The following is a 16,537-nucleotide window of genomic DNA, read 5'->3' as shown; positions in this document are numbered from 1 at the left end:
AGCATTCCAGTTGTTAGGATCGAGACACTTAACACACGACTCTAAACACACACACAGCTCACGAAAAACAAGAACACAAGGATGAACATGAGGGATTTAACGTGGTTCGGTCCTTCTCTGACCTACGTCCACCGGTAACTAGGAATTTACATTTCTTGGTGCTAATCTGCACTCTTTCTATGTTACACTAGATACAAGTTTTACAAATACAGAATAATCTCTTATATAGAGATGGAAATCAGAAGTAGTCAAAAAACACAACTGGGTCTTCATTCAACAATTGTGGCTTTACAACTTCACATTGTTCCTGCCATTTTTGACCAGCTTTTCTGTGGATTCACACTCAACATTTCTGTGGATTCACATTCAACATTTCTGTGGATTCATACTCAACAATCTCCCACTTGAAGCCACGGAACAATCTTCACATGTGCTTCAACTGTGCATCTGTATTTGATTTTAACTCCTTCCTAGTTACCCTGGCCTTCTCTTCAATTATCCTGAAGGCCAGTTGAAGCTTTCGTTAGCTCCAACACATCAGTCATGGCTAAGTCTGCCACTGACCTGTTCTCTGTCTCCATCGGCTCCCACTGAAATGAACTGCCCGATCCTGGAACATCCTGAGAACAAACGACACTCTCCATGTGAAGCAGATAATCTGGAGAGACTATTACAGATGGAATACTGGTTCTCTTAACCCACTATGTTCTGGGTATTCTAGCTGAAACAAAGCCCATGCTCCCACTGCTATGAATGCCCTTGACTGGTTTTTCTGAACCGTTCCAAACACGTTCAACCTGAATCTGACCTGTGACTCTGGGTTTGCCATCTGCAAAGCAAACCTTCTTCTGTCCACGAGACTCTATGAACCGGATTTTGTTTTTCTTCTGAACTGGGACGGTTACTCCCTTAGACGGTAAACTGACCATATATAATGAACCCCTCTTATGTCCACAAGCTATCACAAGATTTCTTTTGACAACCTTCCACTGCCCATTCCTGAACTTAACCTCGTGTCCCTGTTCATCCAACTGCCCAACAGAAATCAACTGTTTCTTCAGACTTGGAATTACCCGGACATCCTTCAAATTCCATGGACCGACTGGAGTCTTCAGATCTAAGTCACCTATGCTCGTCACATCAAGAACCTCATCGTTCACCAGTCTTACCTTACCAAAATCCCCTTCTTTCAGATTCCGCAGTGCTTCACGGCTGTGGGTAGCGTGAAATGAAGCACCCGAATCCATAACCCAGGAATCCACATTGCTCTCCACACTACAGATCAAAACATCATCATCTGAATGGTCTACTGTAACGTTAACTTCTTTCTTGTCTTTTGGACATTGATTCCTGAAATGTCCAACCTCTTTCCAGTTCCAACAAGTCACATCATTTCGAGTCCTCGACTGACTCCTTCTCCTGTTCCCGCTTCCACTACCTCTGTTATTTCTTCTACCTCTGACCGCATTCAATTGTTCACTTGATGATTCCCCGGAATTTCTTCGTCTGACGTCTTCGCCTAGAATTAAATCCCTCAAAAGTGAGCTCTTTCGATCCTGCGGAACTAGTAACGGCTGTAACTATTCCGGACCAACTGTCAGGTAATGATGATAACAGTAGTAAAGCTTGAACTTCGTCCTCAAATTTTATTCCCACTGACCCATGTCTGGATAAAATCGAGTTCAAATTGTTGATGTGTACTGTAACTGAACTTCCTTCCCTCATCCTCGTGTTGACTAGTTCCCGAATCAGGAAGACTTTATTTGCTGCCGACGGCTTCTCGTACATATTAGACAATGCCTCCATGATTCCCTTTGCCGAGGTCTCCTTCAAAATATTGAAGGCAACATCCTTTGACAACGTCAGTCTAATAAATGCCTTGGCCTTCTTATCCAAAGTCTCCCAGTTTGCCTGTGTCATCGCCTCCGGTTTTTCACCTAAAACTGCGTCCAAGTCTTTATGTACGAGCAAATCTTCAATTTGCATCTTCCACCAACCAAAATCTTTCCCATCAAACTTCTCAATCTGAAGCTTACTGCTTTCTGCCATTTTCTGAAAGAACAATGACCTATCTTGCAATTTTCTGGAAATTCAGAGGCCAAATTGCAAATTTTCAAATCTGCTACAGCGTTGCTACAGTGCCAGCTACAGTGTCTGCTGACATCACTGCTGACGTCGTGCTACAGTTCCTGCTACAGTGTCGTCTTCTCCGGCGGACTGCTACAGTGTCTGGTGCTACAGTGTCGTCTTCTCCGGCGAACTGGTTTTCCCGGTCACTATTCCGGCAAACCTTTGACCGGCGATTTGGACGTCTTCCGGTGGTCAAAAAATTCAGAAAAAATATTTTCGGAATCTTCGGAACGAGACCTTTCCAACGGTATACACCAAAATCGTTTTTGACGAAAAAAAATTTCGATCAAAAAACAGAAAATCACCCTCTGGAGCTAAACCAAAGCTCTGATACCACTTGTTAGGATCGAGACACTTAACACACGACTCTAAACACACACACAGCTCACAAAAAACAAGAACACAAGGATGAACATGAGGGATTTAACGTGGTTCGGTCCTTCTCTGACCTACGTCCACCGGTAACTAGGAATTTACATTTCTTGGTGCTAATCTGCACTCTTTCTATGTTACACTAGATACAAGTTTTACAAATACAGAATAATCTCTTATATAGAGATGGAAATCAGAAGTAGTCAAAAAACACAACTGGGTCTTCATTCAACAATTGTGGCTTTACAACTTCACATTGTTCCTGCCATTTTTGACCAGCTTTTCTGTGGATTCACACTCAACATTTCTGTGGATTCACACTCAACATTTCTGTGGATTCATACTCAACACCAGTTTCAGCCAGTAGATCCAATACGTATTTTCGTTGACAAAGGTTGATTCCTGCTCTTGACCTAGATACTTCAATGCCTAAGAAGTACTTGAGGTGACCTAGATCCTTTAGCTCACACTCTGTAGCAAGAACCTTTTGTAACTTGGTTATTTCCTCATGATCGTTTCCAGTTACCACCATGTCATCTACATAAACTATGAGAGTTGTAACCTTATCTTTTCCTCCTTTGACAAAGAGTGTATGGTCAGCATCACTCTGTTTGTATCCAATTTTCTTCATAATGGTTGAAAACCTCCCAAACCACGCACGAGGAGATTGCTTTAACCCATATAACGCCCTCTTTAACTTGCAAACTCTTTCGTTGCTGTTTGTTCCTCGTGGTGGATCCATATATACCTCTTCCTCCAAGTATCCATTTAAGAAAGCATTTTTTACAACAAATTGTTTCAAGGGCCAGTCTCTATTCGCTGCAATGGATATTAAAATTCTGATCGTATTCATCTTTGCTACAGGAGCAAATGTATCTCCATAGTCTATGCCATATTTTTGTGTATATCCTTTTGCTACGAGTCTAGCTTTGTACCGGTCTATGTTTCCCTTTTCATCGAGTTTGATGTTATAAATCCACCTACATCCTACTGTCTTCTTGCCTTTGGGAAGATTCACAAGTTCCCATGTTTCATTCTTTTGCAACGCCTCCATTTCTTCGTTCTTTGCCTTTTTCCACTTTACATCTCTTAGAGCTTCTTGTACATCTCTTGGAATAGTAACAGATGACATTTTCTCTACCCTTAGGGCGTGAGTATCTGACAGCCTGTGGTGTGATACAAAATTCCCAATGGGGTATTTTGCTTTTGCTTTTAAGTCAGGTACATATTGTTTCTTTGGTTGGCCTCGATTGATCCTCACTGGGTAACGCCTTCCGCTTCCTTCTTCATTCATATCCTGCAAGACAACATCAGAATTCCCAGAATCGAAATCGACATCTGGGATATTAGTAACATCTGGAGTGTTAGTGGTATCAGTTTGTTCCGACTCCAGCTCATGGTTTTCATGGTTTTCGTTTGTACTAGGCTCCGGCTCAATATTGGTACTAGGCGTATCGACATCAATTTGACTTTTGTAATTCCCACCTTCACCTTCTTCTTCATAAAAAAACATGGATAGTTCATGAACGTCGTGTGTTTTCACTTCTTCGTTTTTCTCCCCCTGAAGGGAACATTCATGACCAAAATATGGAATTGTTTCATGAAATGCAACATCACGCGTGACATGAACCTTATTTTGGATAGGATCAAAACATCTATACCCTTTCTTTGCATCTGCATATCCAAGAAACATGCATCGAACTGAACTTGGCTCTAACTTTCCCACATTTTTGGTGAACATATGCGGTACAACCAAATATGTGTGGTTCAAGACCATCACTTATTTGTATTCCTGTAAGGTCACGAAGTTTTTGTAATGGAGTTTTAAAATCTAGTACCTTTGATGGTGTTCGGTTTAAGAGATACGCAGCTAATCATAATGCTTCACCCCAAAATTTTCGAGGTACTTCCATATCAAAGAGAGAGGCTCGAACTATTTCAAGGAGTTGTCTATTTCTCCTCTCAGCTAGTCCGTTTTGTTGGGGTGACCGAGCACATGAAGTTTGGTGGTGAATCAAGTTTGCCTTACATAAATTCTTCATTTGATTGTTTATATACTCCCCCCCCCCCCATTATCAGATTGGAGTATTTGGACTTCCCTCCTGTACACAGTTTTTATAGTATTATATAGTTCTTCAAAAGCATTTAATACCTCCCCTTTGTGTTTAAGGAGTAATACCCATACCATACGAGTACTTTCATCAATAAAGGTTACAAAGTACTTTGCACCATCAGGAGTGGGTATAGGAGCAGGACCCCATACATCTGAGTGAATTTTCATAAATGGAACAGAAGTTTTATTATCACTAGAACCATAAGAAATTTTTGTGTTTTTTGCTAACTCACAAATACCACACTTGAAATCACTATCCGTTACATTTGAAAATAAATTAGGTTTAAGCTTCCTAACATAACCAAAAGATAAATGTCCTAGCCTACGATGCCATAACATTGCCACAGACTTATTTATTTTCACTACTCCTGCATGATATGCTTGACTTTGATGATTTTCTTCAAGATATTACAACCTGCCACGCCTAGTACCATAGCCAAGAGTCTGATGAGTTTCCATATCCTGAAAGACATAATCATTTTTCCAAAAAATTACATAACAGTTTAATGCTTCTGTAATTTGGCTGACTGATAGTAAATTTGAAGATAGTGAGGAAACTACAAGAACACAATCAAGATCCATAGAGTTTGTTACTTTTACAGTTCCTTCACCAACTACAGGTGCCATTTCCCCATTTGCGGTTTTAATATTTGCTTGTTTTGGAGTATGGTACTTAATTAATTTTGCTGGATCATTCGCCATATGATCCGTTGCACCTGTATCAATTATACACCTGTTATTTTGATTGTTTTGGTTACTAATGGACATACCTGTGTTTGTAGAAGTGTGAGCTGCTATAGGAGTAGTCGTTTCCTCAGTTTTTGGAGACTTGACAGTAGCAGCTTGGCCAATCTTTTTTCTAGGTTTCTTCGTGAAATCCCACCACTCTGGGTAGCCAATGAGTTCATAGCATTTGGTTTTTGAGTGTCCATCTTCGCCACAGTGAGTACACGTAAGCGTATTTCCCTTGTTATTTCTTCCTTTGGTGTTCTGAGTTCGATTTCGTGAGGCCAAATGCACCATGCTGTTAGGTTCTGGCATGGGTTCCTCCATGGATTGTCTTTGACTATGGTCTTTGCGGATGTAGGCATACGATGATTCAAGATTGAGGGGTGGATCCTTCCTTAGGATTTCGCTCCTAGCCTGGTTAAACTCTTGATCCAGACCTGCTAGGAAAATGTGGACTCGAAATCTTGATAGAGTTTTGTTTGAGGCTACCGTAGACTCCACAGTGTCCTCTTCAGGGGTTAATCGAGCATCAATTTCTTGGAAGATACTTACCAACTCGTTGTAGTAAGTTGGTAAGGATCGCCCACTTTGACGAGTATTGCAGGACCTTCTGTTCAGTTCAAACAATTGGGTTTCATCGGACCCGTCATAGAAGGTTTTTTTCACTGCTTCCCAGATTCCAGCCGCTGTTTGGAGACGAATAAATCGGCGCATTAGGGTTGGATTCATTGAGTCAACGAGCCAACTCTTGACCCTATTGTTATCAGTGATCCAAGTTTCAATCGCCTTTTCATTCGTTGTGGGTTTCGCCGATGTACCGGTAAGGAACCCCGATTTGCTACGAGCTCCAATACGCTTCTCCATCAATTGAGACCACAAGGGGTAGTTTGTGTCATCTAGGATGACTCCGGTAGGGAATGGGGCGTCCTGAATGTTCTGTACGATCACAGATGAGTTGGACGGTCCTGAAGAGTCACCTTCGTTTCCCATGGTCCTTTAGTAATTTGATGATTCGATGATTTAGGATCTATTCTGCTCTGATACCATGTGAAACTATGAGATCAGGAACAGATGTGGAGTAATTTTCCCGTATATCTTATTGATTGGATGATACATGTATATATACAATATAGGAGCTAACAAATTACCTACAATACAGGATACAACCATTAATCTAGGACTAGATAAAATTTACACAACAAATCTAATCTACTAAGCTCTCGCCAACATGTTCTTAGTTTTGGAAATTTGATCAATCGATCTTCATAATTGTCAAATTTGTCAGTTTTGGAAATTTGTTACATGCGATATAAGTTCTTTTGCAAGTGTTTGTAGTCCACCACTTCATACCTACATGTTTCACCTTCCCGATAATACTCCATTTGCCTCTTCCTTAATGGCATTCTGGTAACCCACACATCTTCCACATGGCCACACATGATTTGGTGCTTCCTTTGTACCCCATTGATCTACTTCCCTTTTTCTTTTGGTCTGAATCCCCTAATCATATTATGTTGCACCCAATAAGATAAGTTAAAACATATAATTGCACCCAATAAGATAAGTTAAAACATATACTAAGTGATTAATCGATAATCATACGACGCCTATGTGTTAGGCGGCCTCTTACTGTCTACGATTAGTGCCAATTGCTTGAGTTAATCAAAATCGATCTACGATTAGTGCCAATCGCTTGAGTTAATCAAAATCGATCCTAGACAGTTTAGGTGGTCTAAACTGATCAAAAAGTTAGACGGTCAAAATTTTCAAAAAGAGTCATCGATTAGTCAAATTTATGATAAGCAGTAACCAAATTATGATGGTTGATGACTAAAATTGTGTAAATGATCATCGATTAGTCTAAAATTATGATATATGATGATTTAAATATTTTGATGATTGAATATTTCAAATTTTTATGGTTATTTACTTATTTTGTTAAGATATATGTAATATTTATTTAAAAATAAATAAATTATATTATAACTAATGGTATCCGTCTAGACACTGATTAATCCCTGTCTAAACCGATTAATCTCTTAACTACAGTTGACCGCCCGACAACCATCTAACGACTTTTACAACCGAGGACATTCTTATGCAAAATCCCCATCGTCTATTTTTTCATGCAAGGTCTCCATACATAGTATTCAATTCTATGGTATTCATTTGACATTGAACTACACCATTTAGAAAAATCTATAGTATTCATTTGACTTCACGACAAAAAAATCTTGATTAGCATTTTTCGAAAAATAAATATAAAAATAAAAAGCTAATTAATAAGTTATCGCAGCAACCACTTTACATAATCAATGGGTGAAGTCAAAATTATTATTTTAAAGTATTCCTTATAAATTAATTAGAATATATATATATATATATATATATATATATATATATATATATATATAAAAGGGAAAAAAAAAATTTTAGCATGGGCCTGAGCTTACCCTGACTCTCATGTGGCTCCTGAACTATAATAATGATTATACACTAGAAAAAGAATGTGTTTAGGCTAAAGGGAGTGGTGTCATAAAAGTTGTACTTTCTTCACTTAGACGACACGTATTTACCACAAAAGTGTGGTTTCATGCCACACCCAAGGAGTGGTGCCACACTTGAACTTTTTTTTCATTTTAATTAAATAAAAACTATATTTAAAAAAAACATCCATTTCATTACTTCAAAATAAAAATAACATTACATTCCATTGCTTAAAAAAATCCTAAATACTTCGAAAAAAAACACTAGAAATTTTAAACCTACAAACTTAAAAAAAACATACATCAAATTGCGATTAAAAATAAAACAAACTACATGAAGTCATCCTCCGAGAACTCGTCTTTTGGGTCATCCTCGGGATCCAAATTGAGGTTAATGTGTTGAATCCCGTAAATATATTTCACCAAGTCCATACGAAGATTGTGAAATGTTTCATTGCAACGAACCTCTGCTCTCTTTTCAATGTACTCGTCGCCCCAATTTCTATTGCTTGTGTCGCGAAATGGTTTCCTCTTCATCATACTCATATATCGTTCTTCATTCGTTTTCGATGATCATATTATGCAGTATTATACATGCATACATGACTTCATGCATTTTTTCCTCGCTGAAAAAAATTGTTGTTTTTTTCAATATAAACCAGCGTTTCTTGAGAGCTCCAAAAGCCCACTCGACATCCTTCCTAACTCTTTCTTGAGCTTTCTTGAATTTTTTCCGACGAGTATCATTCGGACACGTAAAGGATTTAACAAAAACTGCACACTCATGATCGATCCCGTCAACTAGATAATAACCATATTTATATGGTGTTCCACGCAATTGGAAAGAAGAATCTGATGCAGATCCGTCGTATATGTTGTCAAATATAGGTGAACAATTAAGAACGTTAATGTCGTTAAGGGATCCAGGAGAACCAAAAACAACATGCCAAATCTACTGATCATGTGATGTCACCGCTTCAAGTATGACCGTTGGATGCCTATGATCACCTCGGGTAAATTGACCATGGTGTGAGGAAGGACAATTTTCTCATGCCCAATGTAGACAATCTAAACTTCCTAACATTCCAGGAAAACCATGTACGCTGGCACGGTGAGATTGCAATTTCATGATGCCATTACGTGTAGGCTTACGTAAATATTTTGGACCATAAAACTAAATAATAGTTTTGCAAAAATAGTGTAGACTATCTCGTGCAGTCCTAGCTGAGATCCTAAAACTCTCGTCCAACGCATCAGGATGGATGTCATATGCTAATTGACGAAGTGCAGTTGTGCATTTTTGTAAAGGGTTGAAACCGGGTGTACCTCTAGCATCGGACTGTTGCTCGAAAAAATCACACTCCCTCGTTTGATCTTCGACTATACGTTCGTACAAATGTTTGAACATTCTGAAGCGCCTTCTGAAGTAGTATCCTTGAAAAGTGGCATTTTCTTGAAAGTAGTCTTGTATCAAACGTTGGTTTGCATCTTCACGATTTCTACAAATAAATCTTCGGGTTCTCCGTTCAACACTGCCGGATACGCTACTGCATGCTGCTTCATACGTTTGTTCCGCAAGTTTAGCAGCAGCGAAAAAAACATCGAACATAACATCAAATTCTTCAGAAGAATCGGACGAAGACATTTGTTTGATTTTTTTAGAGGTAATGTAGTAGAAAGATAAAAAAATGTGAATGGTTGAAAGGTTTATATAGGATTTAAAGGTTAAAATTAAAAAAATTAAAAAAATCAAATTATGACCGTTTGCAACGGTCAAAAGGTGTGACCAATCACAAACGTCCGAGAAGTGCTCCCTCCCACAGCCGCACTGCGGCCTCAGCCGCACCCAGGGGCACTGTTTACGCATACGTGGCATATGACTGCGGCCTCAGCTGCAGTCCACTCCGTCGGGCCTTATTAACCGCTCTAAAGAAAATTATATAAAGACCGGACACTTTTGACATCACTGCCACATTGACAATTTTAACAGTTTTTTCTCTCTTTTGACAACTCTTTTTTCTCGGTTTTGATGGACATTAAATACATAAGTATAACATCTATGTAGTTATGTTGATTATTATAAAAATTGGAGCTACATCTGTATAAAAACTATAAATTTATAACAGAAAAAAAAATCGTGATTCTCATTAAGGATTCCTGTTCCTTAATAATAAACAAAGACATGTATATATTCTAGGGTAAATTACACGAAGTCCCTGTGGTTTGGTGCAATCTGCGCGTTTGGTCCCAAAAACATTTTTTTTTTAACTCGGACGGTCCCTAGAATGTATTTTTGTTGCACGTTGGGTCCCTAGACCTAAAATGACTATATTACCCTTATTTTATTTTATTTTCTTTTGTTTTTCTAATTTATTATTATATAAAAGAATTAAAAAAAATTTTAAAAAAAGTATCCTAAACCTAATCTAATGTTCCCACATCCTTATTCCCCATTACACATTTTCTCCCAACTGTTGTCTTCGTCTTCAAGGTTTATCCATGGCGTCTTCCCTCATCGACCACCGCCACCGACGTCCAATGATGGTGGTTCCCCTCGTGTTCTTCCTTCAAGGCCAACTGGCTCACCCACAAAAATATCGGAGCATATTGACGACGTTTGTCGGAGAAGGAAGAGGTGAAGCAGGCTCTCGAACGCCGCCCTTTTCCCTTGTCGGTGCCCCAAACCAACCGTATATCACCTATATGTTTGATTTCAACTTTGATTTTAGTTTAAGGTTTAGTTATGAGTTTCAGAGTCGATTTTGAGTTTGATATCAGTTTGAGATCGAATTTTAGTTTAATGTTTGAATTCAGCCTCATCGATTTGGTTGTGGAAATCGATTTGCATCAGGTGGTGAAATTCAGCCTCATCGATTTGGTTATGGAATTCAGCCTCATCAGTTTTGATCCAGAAATCGACTTACAGTCACCTTCCAACGAACGAGATCCATCCGACGTTGTTTCAGATATCATCTTCTTTGTAGATTTTCTTCTCAGATGGGTTCATCTCCATTGATGTTCTTCTCTTACATGGAACTGAATTTTTGGGTTTCAAACATCCATTTCATATCATCGATCTTCTTCATCTTCACGAAAATTGATCTTTGTCTTTGAGACCATGGTCGATTTCTAGGATTCATCGTCTATTGGGTTTCAAACATTTCAATTTATGTGGTTTCAGATGCAAAAAGTAGGACATCAGGTGGTTATAGTGGGATTTTGATTTCAATTTTTATTTTGATTTCTCAATTTCTGGGTTTCATCACAAGTCACTATGATTGAATATATGATTGAATTTGGTTTTGTATTTAAGCTTGCCGGAGGAAGGGATGGTCGCCAATGGTTTTTTGGTCGGAGGTTCATCTAGAGATTGGAAACCGGAGCGGTAGTGAGAAGGACGAGAATAGGTGGGGTGTGATGGGATGGGACCCACCTTATTATTAAATATTTTGTATATATAATTAAGAAATAAACAACAAAATAACAAAATAAAAAGGGTAATATAGTAATTTTAGGTATATCGGGGACCCTACATGCAACAAAAATACATTCTAGGGACCATACGAGTTAAAAAAAAGTCTTAGGGACCAAGCGCACAGATAACCCCAAACCATAAGGACTACTCGTGTAATTTACCCTATATTCTAGGTAACACCACAAGTATATGGCATTCCAATTGCAGGGGCATATTCGGAAGTACGTCACTGAAACTAAAATGACATCTTAACTAATAAGAAATCAATTGTGTTTAATCGCACACGTGGCAATATTGTTTTTAAGTGGCCTGGGTTATTAACAATGTTTTAAAAACCGATTTTTTAGTTGAACCGGTATAGTGACCGGTTCCCGGTTCAACCGGTTTTACCGGTTCGACTGTCAAGTGAACCGGTTTCTATATTTTTCATGTTTTTTTCTATTTTTCTATACATACATACATATATAAATCATGAATTTGATGTTTACAAGTTCAAACATTAAAAATGCATATAAAAATAAGTTGTAGATAAATCCAAATACATTAAAATAACATATAACCATAAGTTTTAGTGTTTTACATCAATCTATATACGTCAAAAAGAAAATAAAGTATAATACCGAAACTAAATATGGTTTTGGATGAATAAAAACACATTAAAAAACTTTATAACATTTATCATATATTTTTATTTTGAGAAAACCAAATAGATATGAAAAAAATCACCAATGTTTATTATATAAATGGTTCTTTTTCATGTTTTTTTTCGGTTTAACCGGTTCAACCGGTTTATTTTGACCGGTTCAACCGGTTTTTCTAAAGACCAGCCGGTTCAATCCGGTTTAGAAATCAATGTAAAACCAGTGATAGTTGAACCGCTCTCTCCTCCGGTTCCCGGTCCAACCGGTTCGACCGGCCGGTTCAAACCGGTTTTTAAAACATTGGTTATTAATTTGCCGTTGCAACAATAATGCTTTAGTCAAACAAACTACGTTTTCTGTTTACTCGAAGCATCATCACAGCCCATTCATGCGACTTGATCACACAATTTTGTTAGACGTTATAAAAGAAATAGTAAGTTGGTTAGTTTTTTTTTTTTTTTCATCCGACTATAGTCAGGCTTGATCGCGAAAAATCATTCTGATTTGAACGAAACTTGGCAATGTAATAATAATAATATAAAAAACTTTACGTTGATATTACTAAAGATTTATAATCTACGATGATTCGACATTTAATTCTTAATATTATTTATCCGTTTTGCTTGCCTTTGATATTACTAATGACTCAATATTAGTTCACAATATTAATTGCTAGATTATTTGTTTGTTTGCTAGTCAAGTTTGAAATACAAGAATTTATGTTATTGCTTTATATATAAAACAAAAGTAGAAAATTTGTAAGGTTAATTTCATTAAACGGCAACCACTAACGAATAGACGTGATGTTGGACCACCATTACTTTACGCTATAACCAAGTCAACACTTCATGTCAATATAATATAACCAATAATTGGTTAAAATCATCAACCTTTCCTTAAATAATAAGTTTCGTAGATTTTCTTGGCTTAAATACTTAAAAAGGAACATGTGTTATCCAAGAGCAAAAAATATACAAATTGGTTGTTATTTTATGTTATTAATCTTTTCGGCTATTATATGTAGACAATTTAATTTTGTTATTAAATATTAATCACTATATATATCATCAAATATGGATAAAATGGGAAAGTAGCATTTTTTTTCGGATTTTTAGATTATGATATTTTTGTCTGTAACTTTATGACAAAACTATACACATTTAAGCATTATTTAAATAATTATTAAACGCAAAATTATATAATTACTTTTAGGTGATATAAAATTTACTAACCATCTTAAAGGCTGAATTGATTAATGTTTCAAATTTTCCATGTCTTAATTTCATATGACAATTCATTTTCTACGAACCATGTGGATTATGTGTGCAAACTTTGAATCCATCAACACATTTAAAATTAGATAAGAATCTCCTAAAAGGATTGACTTGTACATGAAAAAGTAACGTTTGTACCACAAAGTTCAAATCAAAATTATTAAACGATTAATTCGTTAATTATTATACTCAAGAGACACAAAAATCAAATCGAATCGAGTAACACATGCCTCCTATCCCTCTCTCATAAGCCATAAAAAGCCTTGTTCTTCCATTCACTCAACCAAAAACCTCATTCACAATCACATAGACACATTTCTCTTACAAAATGATGAACTCAAGTGTCTTTAGAAATGGCTACAAAGTTCACCACTACATGAACACCATATGGCGAAGGCATTCCATTTCAGGTTCAGTCGGTGTTCCAATACATAAAATCCATGTCCAACAAGAACTACAAGTCTCCAAGGCTTTTTATAGCCGATTTAATGGAAGAAGAACGAAAGAGATGGAGTTTCATGTTCCAGTTCATAGCATTATAAGTACTAAAACCTATAGTACAACACTATTAGCTTCGATCACGAATAGTGGAGTTGTTCGGTGGTATTTGGAGATGATTAAAACACGACCTATTCTTATTAAAAGCGTCACAGCTTCCTTAGTTTACACTGCTGCTGATTTAACATCTCAGGTTTGTTTTCCTCTTTTAATAGCAATTATAACTAAACTTTTACCTATCACATGTTTGAATGACAAAAAAAGCGGAATAGGATCTAAGAATATCAACAACGACGAATGACACAGAAATACCTTTTATTGATTTTTTATAGTTTATTTTTTGTTTTATAAATCCATATATGAAATGAATTACAAAAGCATAATTAAATAATTATTTGTATATAGATCTAAATATGTATACGTATATAGATAAGAAAATAAATAATTTTGCTATTGGTTGAAAATGAAGGGCGACAATCGTTACAAATATATAGTTTAATCATATTGAGATTTTAATAAAGATAATGAATTCGGAATTTATTCTTTACACCTTCACGAAAAATAAAAATCAATCAAATACAGCTTTTACAGGAATCCAATTCCCTCAATATGACAACCAAACGCATTACATTTCGTTAATATTTTAATCCTTCTATGATCGCCTTTTGTAATAAACTTTTTCAAAATTCAAAAACAGACGCACCTTTAGTCTCCTTTAGATTTAGTTCTTTAAAGTTTAATTCTCCTATTATCACTTTTTGTCATCAGTTTTTTCATCGTTAACATTTAATCAAATGTTCATTTTCAGAAATTTCTAGATTCCTTTGATTCATTTAAACACAAGAAATAGTCCTTGGAAACTTTTGGGTACAAATAGGGGTTTCACAACCACAACTACTCTTTTTCGCCATATTTTTTATTATAGTATGATCATATAATGTAAACAATTACAATTACTCTCCCTATCATATGAATAATATAGCTTATATTTATGACGCTACATGTTTATTTCATCTTTTCAAGTCGAATTTATATTTTCGTGTATTGATATTCATCCACGATATTCTTTGATTGAAAACTAATATCTAGTTTCCACCAAATTCTTGGATGAAATAGAATGGCAAAAAAAATGAAATAGACATATAAGCTCAGTCAATACATTCCATGGTAGAATGAAAAGAAAAACATCGTCTAGATAAGGAATACAAACTAACATAACGGAAGGAATCTCTTTCCTTTAAGAATGATTTATATTCCATTCCATCATCCATAACAAACAACATTTTTTCATTCACTTATTGATTTCAAGCGATTGTAGTAGTGTGATGTTTAATATCCATTCTAACACCATCTTCAGACAATGACAAGGCAATCATTAGAGCCTTATGATGTCATTCGTACTTGTCGTATGGCTGGATATGGAATGATCATTTTAGGTCCCACGCTACATTTATGGTTCAACTTCTTGTCAAGAGTGTTCCCTAAGAAAGACGTTTTTACAACGTTTAAAAAGATATTCATGGGACAAGCAGTATATGGACCTATTATGATGGCTGTATTCTTCTCAATCAATGCAGCCTTACAAGGTATATATTACCCTTCATGTTATCCATACTATACATTGTTCCCTTATATAATAGTAGCCTTGAATGATATATACGTTGAGTTATTGATTTTCTCTCGAAAAGGGTCCTTATAAAGAAGGTATAGACTCCAAAATTGATGTCTAAATCTTGAATTTATGTCGTGTCATTGAAAACTGATGTTGAAATCTATTAAATCTATCAGGTGAAAAAGGTACAGAAATTGTAGCTCGTTTGAAACGAGACATGTTGCCAACAATGATCAATAATGTTATGTATTGGCCGATGTGTGAGTTTATTATCTTCAGATTCGTCCCAGTTCCTTTACAGGTAATACCAATATTACATTATTATTATTATTATTATTTAGAAATTATTAGAAATATATATATTGAGTTTTGATGTTGGTTTTGAACAATGCAGCCACTCGTGAGCAACTCGTTCTCGTATGTATGGACGATTTACATCACATACATGGCCAACTTAACAAAAGCAGTCGCCAACTCATAAAACACCATCACAGAACTAGCAACCAACTTACATCTACCGAAGGCGGAATATTTGTGGCACAAGACGTTATTGTAGTCAAGTTACAAGTCAAATTTGTACAAATTGTTTACGTGTTTACCATCGAGCATACAAGTTTTAGTGACTTTGCATGGTTCAACTCTTTCAGAGCATTTACCATGGTGTGTGTAAGTATATATATATATATATATATATATATATATATATATATATATATATATATATATATATATATATATATATATATATATATATGGGAAAATATCGGCTATAGTCAAAAAATGGAGAGTAATTTCAAAATTTAGACATGAAAAATGACAATTCCGGATATAGACATGCATTCCGCGAAGGACCTTCTGCGGACCTCCGCGGAACAATGAATCCTCCGCGGAGAGGTTAAATGTTGTACTTTTTAATTAATTTAATATTGGTCCGCATAGATATCTCCGCGGAGACATTAAGCCCTCCGCGGAGGGATTGGTTTGGATGTTGATTAAAGCCTCCGCAGAGGAGGTGACGAGGTGCTCCGCGGAATGGGTGGTTACAAGGCTTTTAGCGACGGTTTTTTGTGATATAAACGGTTTTTTTCATTTTTTTTAGATTCATTTGCAATATTAGATCGGTTTTAGTGTTAGAAATTTGTTTTCAAAGAAAATATGAGTTTTGTTATTTTATGTACAGGGGGTTTTTGGCAGATGAGTAATGAGA

General features: G+C 36.2%; 1 protein-coding gene and 1 long non-coding RNA gene across 2 annotated transcripts; both read left to right on the top strand.

The window, feature by feature from the left end:
- The first annotated feature begins 10,245 nt into the window (after positions 1-10,245).
- On the top strand, positions 10,246-11,142 carry LOC145138501 (uncharacterized). The gene is made up of 2 exons (XR_013721556.1): positions 10,246-10,520; positions 10,682-11,142. It is a non-coding gene; the product is annotated as an uncharacterized LOC145138501 (long non-coding RNA).
- Positions 11,143-13,407: 2,265 nt separating this feature from the next.
- LOC145137994 (uncharacterized) lies at positions 13,408-15,968 on the top strand. The gene is made up of 4 exons (XM_079072138.1): positions 13,408-13,911; positions 15,076-15,304; positions 15,507-15,631; positions 15,725-15,968. The coding sequence occupies exons 1-4, from the start codon at positions 13,549-13,551 to the stop codon at positions 15,809-15,811; spliced, it is 804 nt and encodes a 267-aa protein (XP_078928264.1). The 5' UTR covers positions 13,408-13,548; the 3' UTR covers positions 15,812-15,968.
- Positions 15,969-16,537: the final 569 nt, after the last annotated feature.

This window comes from Lactuca virosa, chromosome 9, assembly GCF_052849685.1.
Source record: "Lactuca virosa cultivar CGN04683 chromosome 9, Lactuca_virosa_CGN04683_v6, whole genome shotgun sequence".
Lineage (NCBI taxonomy): Eukaryota > Viridiplantae > Streptophyta > Magnoliopsida > Asterales > Asteraceae > Lactuca > Lactuca virosa.
The sequence above is the reverse complement of the archived record's forward strand: the minus strand, read 5'-3'. Positions and strand labels throughout refer to the sequence as shown.

What these genes read in the sequence shown, in the direction of transcription:
- LOC145137994 (XM_079072138.1), top strand. Translation starts at nt 13,549, where the DNA reads ATGATGAACTCAAGTGTCTTTAGAAATGGCTACAAAGTTCACCACTAC. An exon ending in AATCAATGCAGCCTTACAAG is followed by an intron (nt 15,305 to 15,506) that starts GTATATATTACC and finishes TAAATCTATCAG; the next exon opens with GTGAAAAAGGTACAGAAATT. An exon ending in TCGTCCCAGTTCCTTTACAG is followed by an intron (nt 15,632 to 15,724) that starts GTAATACCAATA and finishes TGAACAATGCAG; the next exon opens with CCACTCGTGAGCAACTCGTT.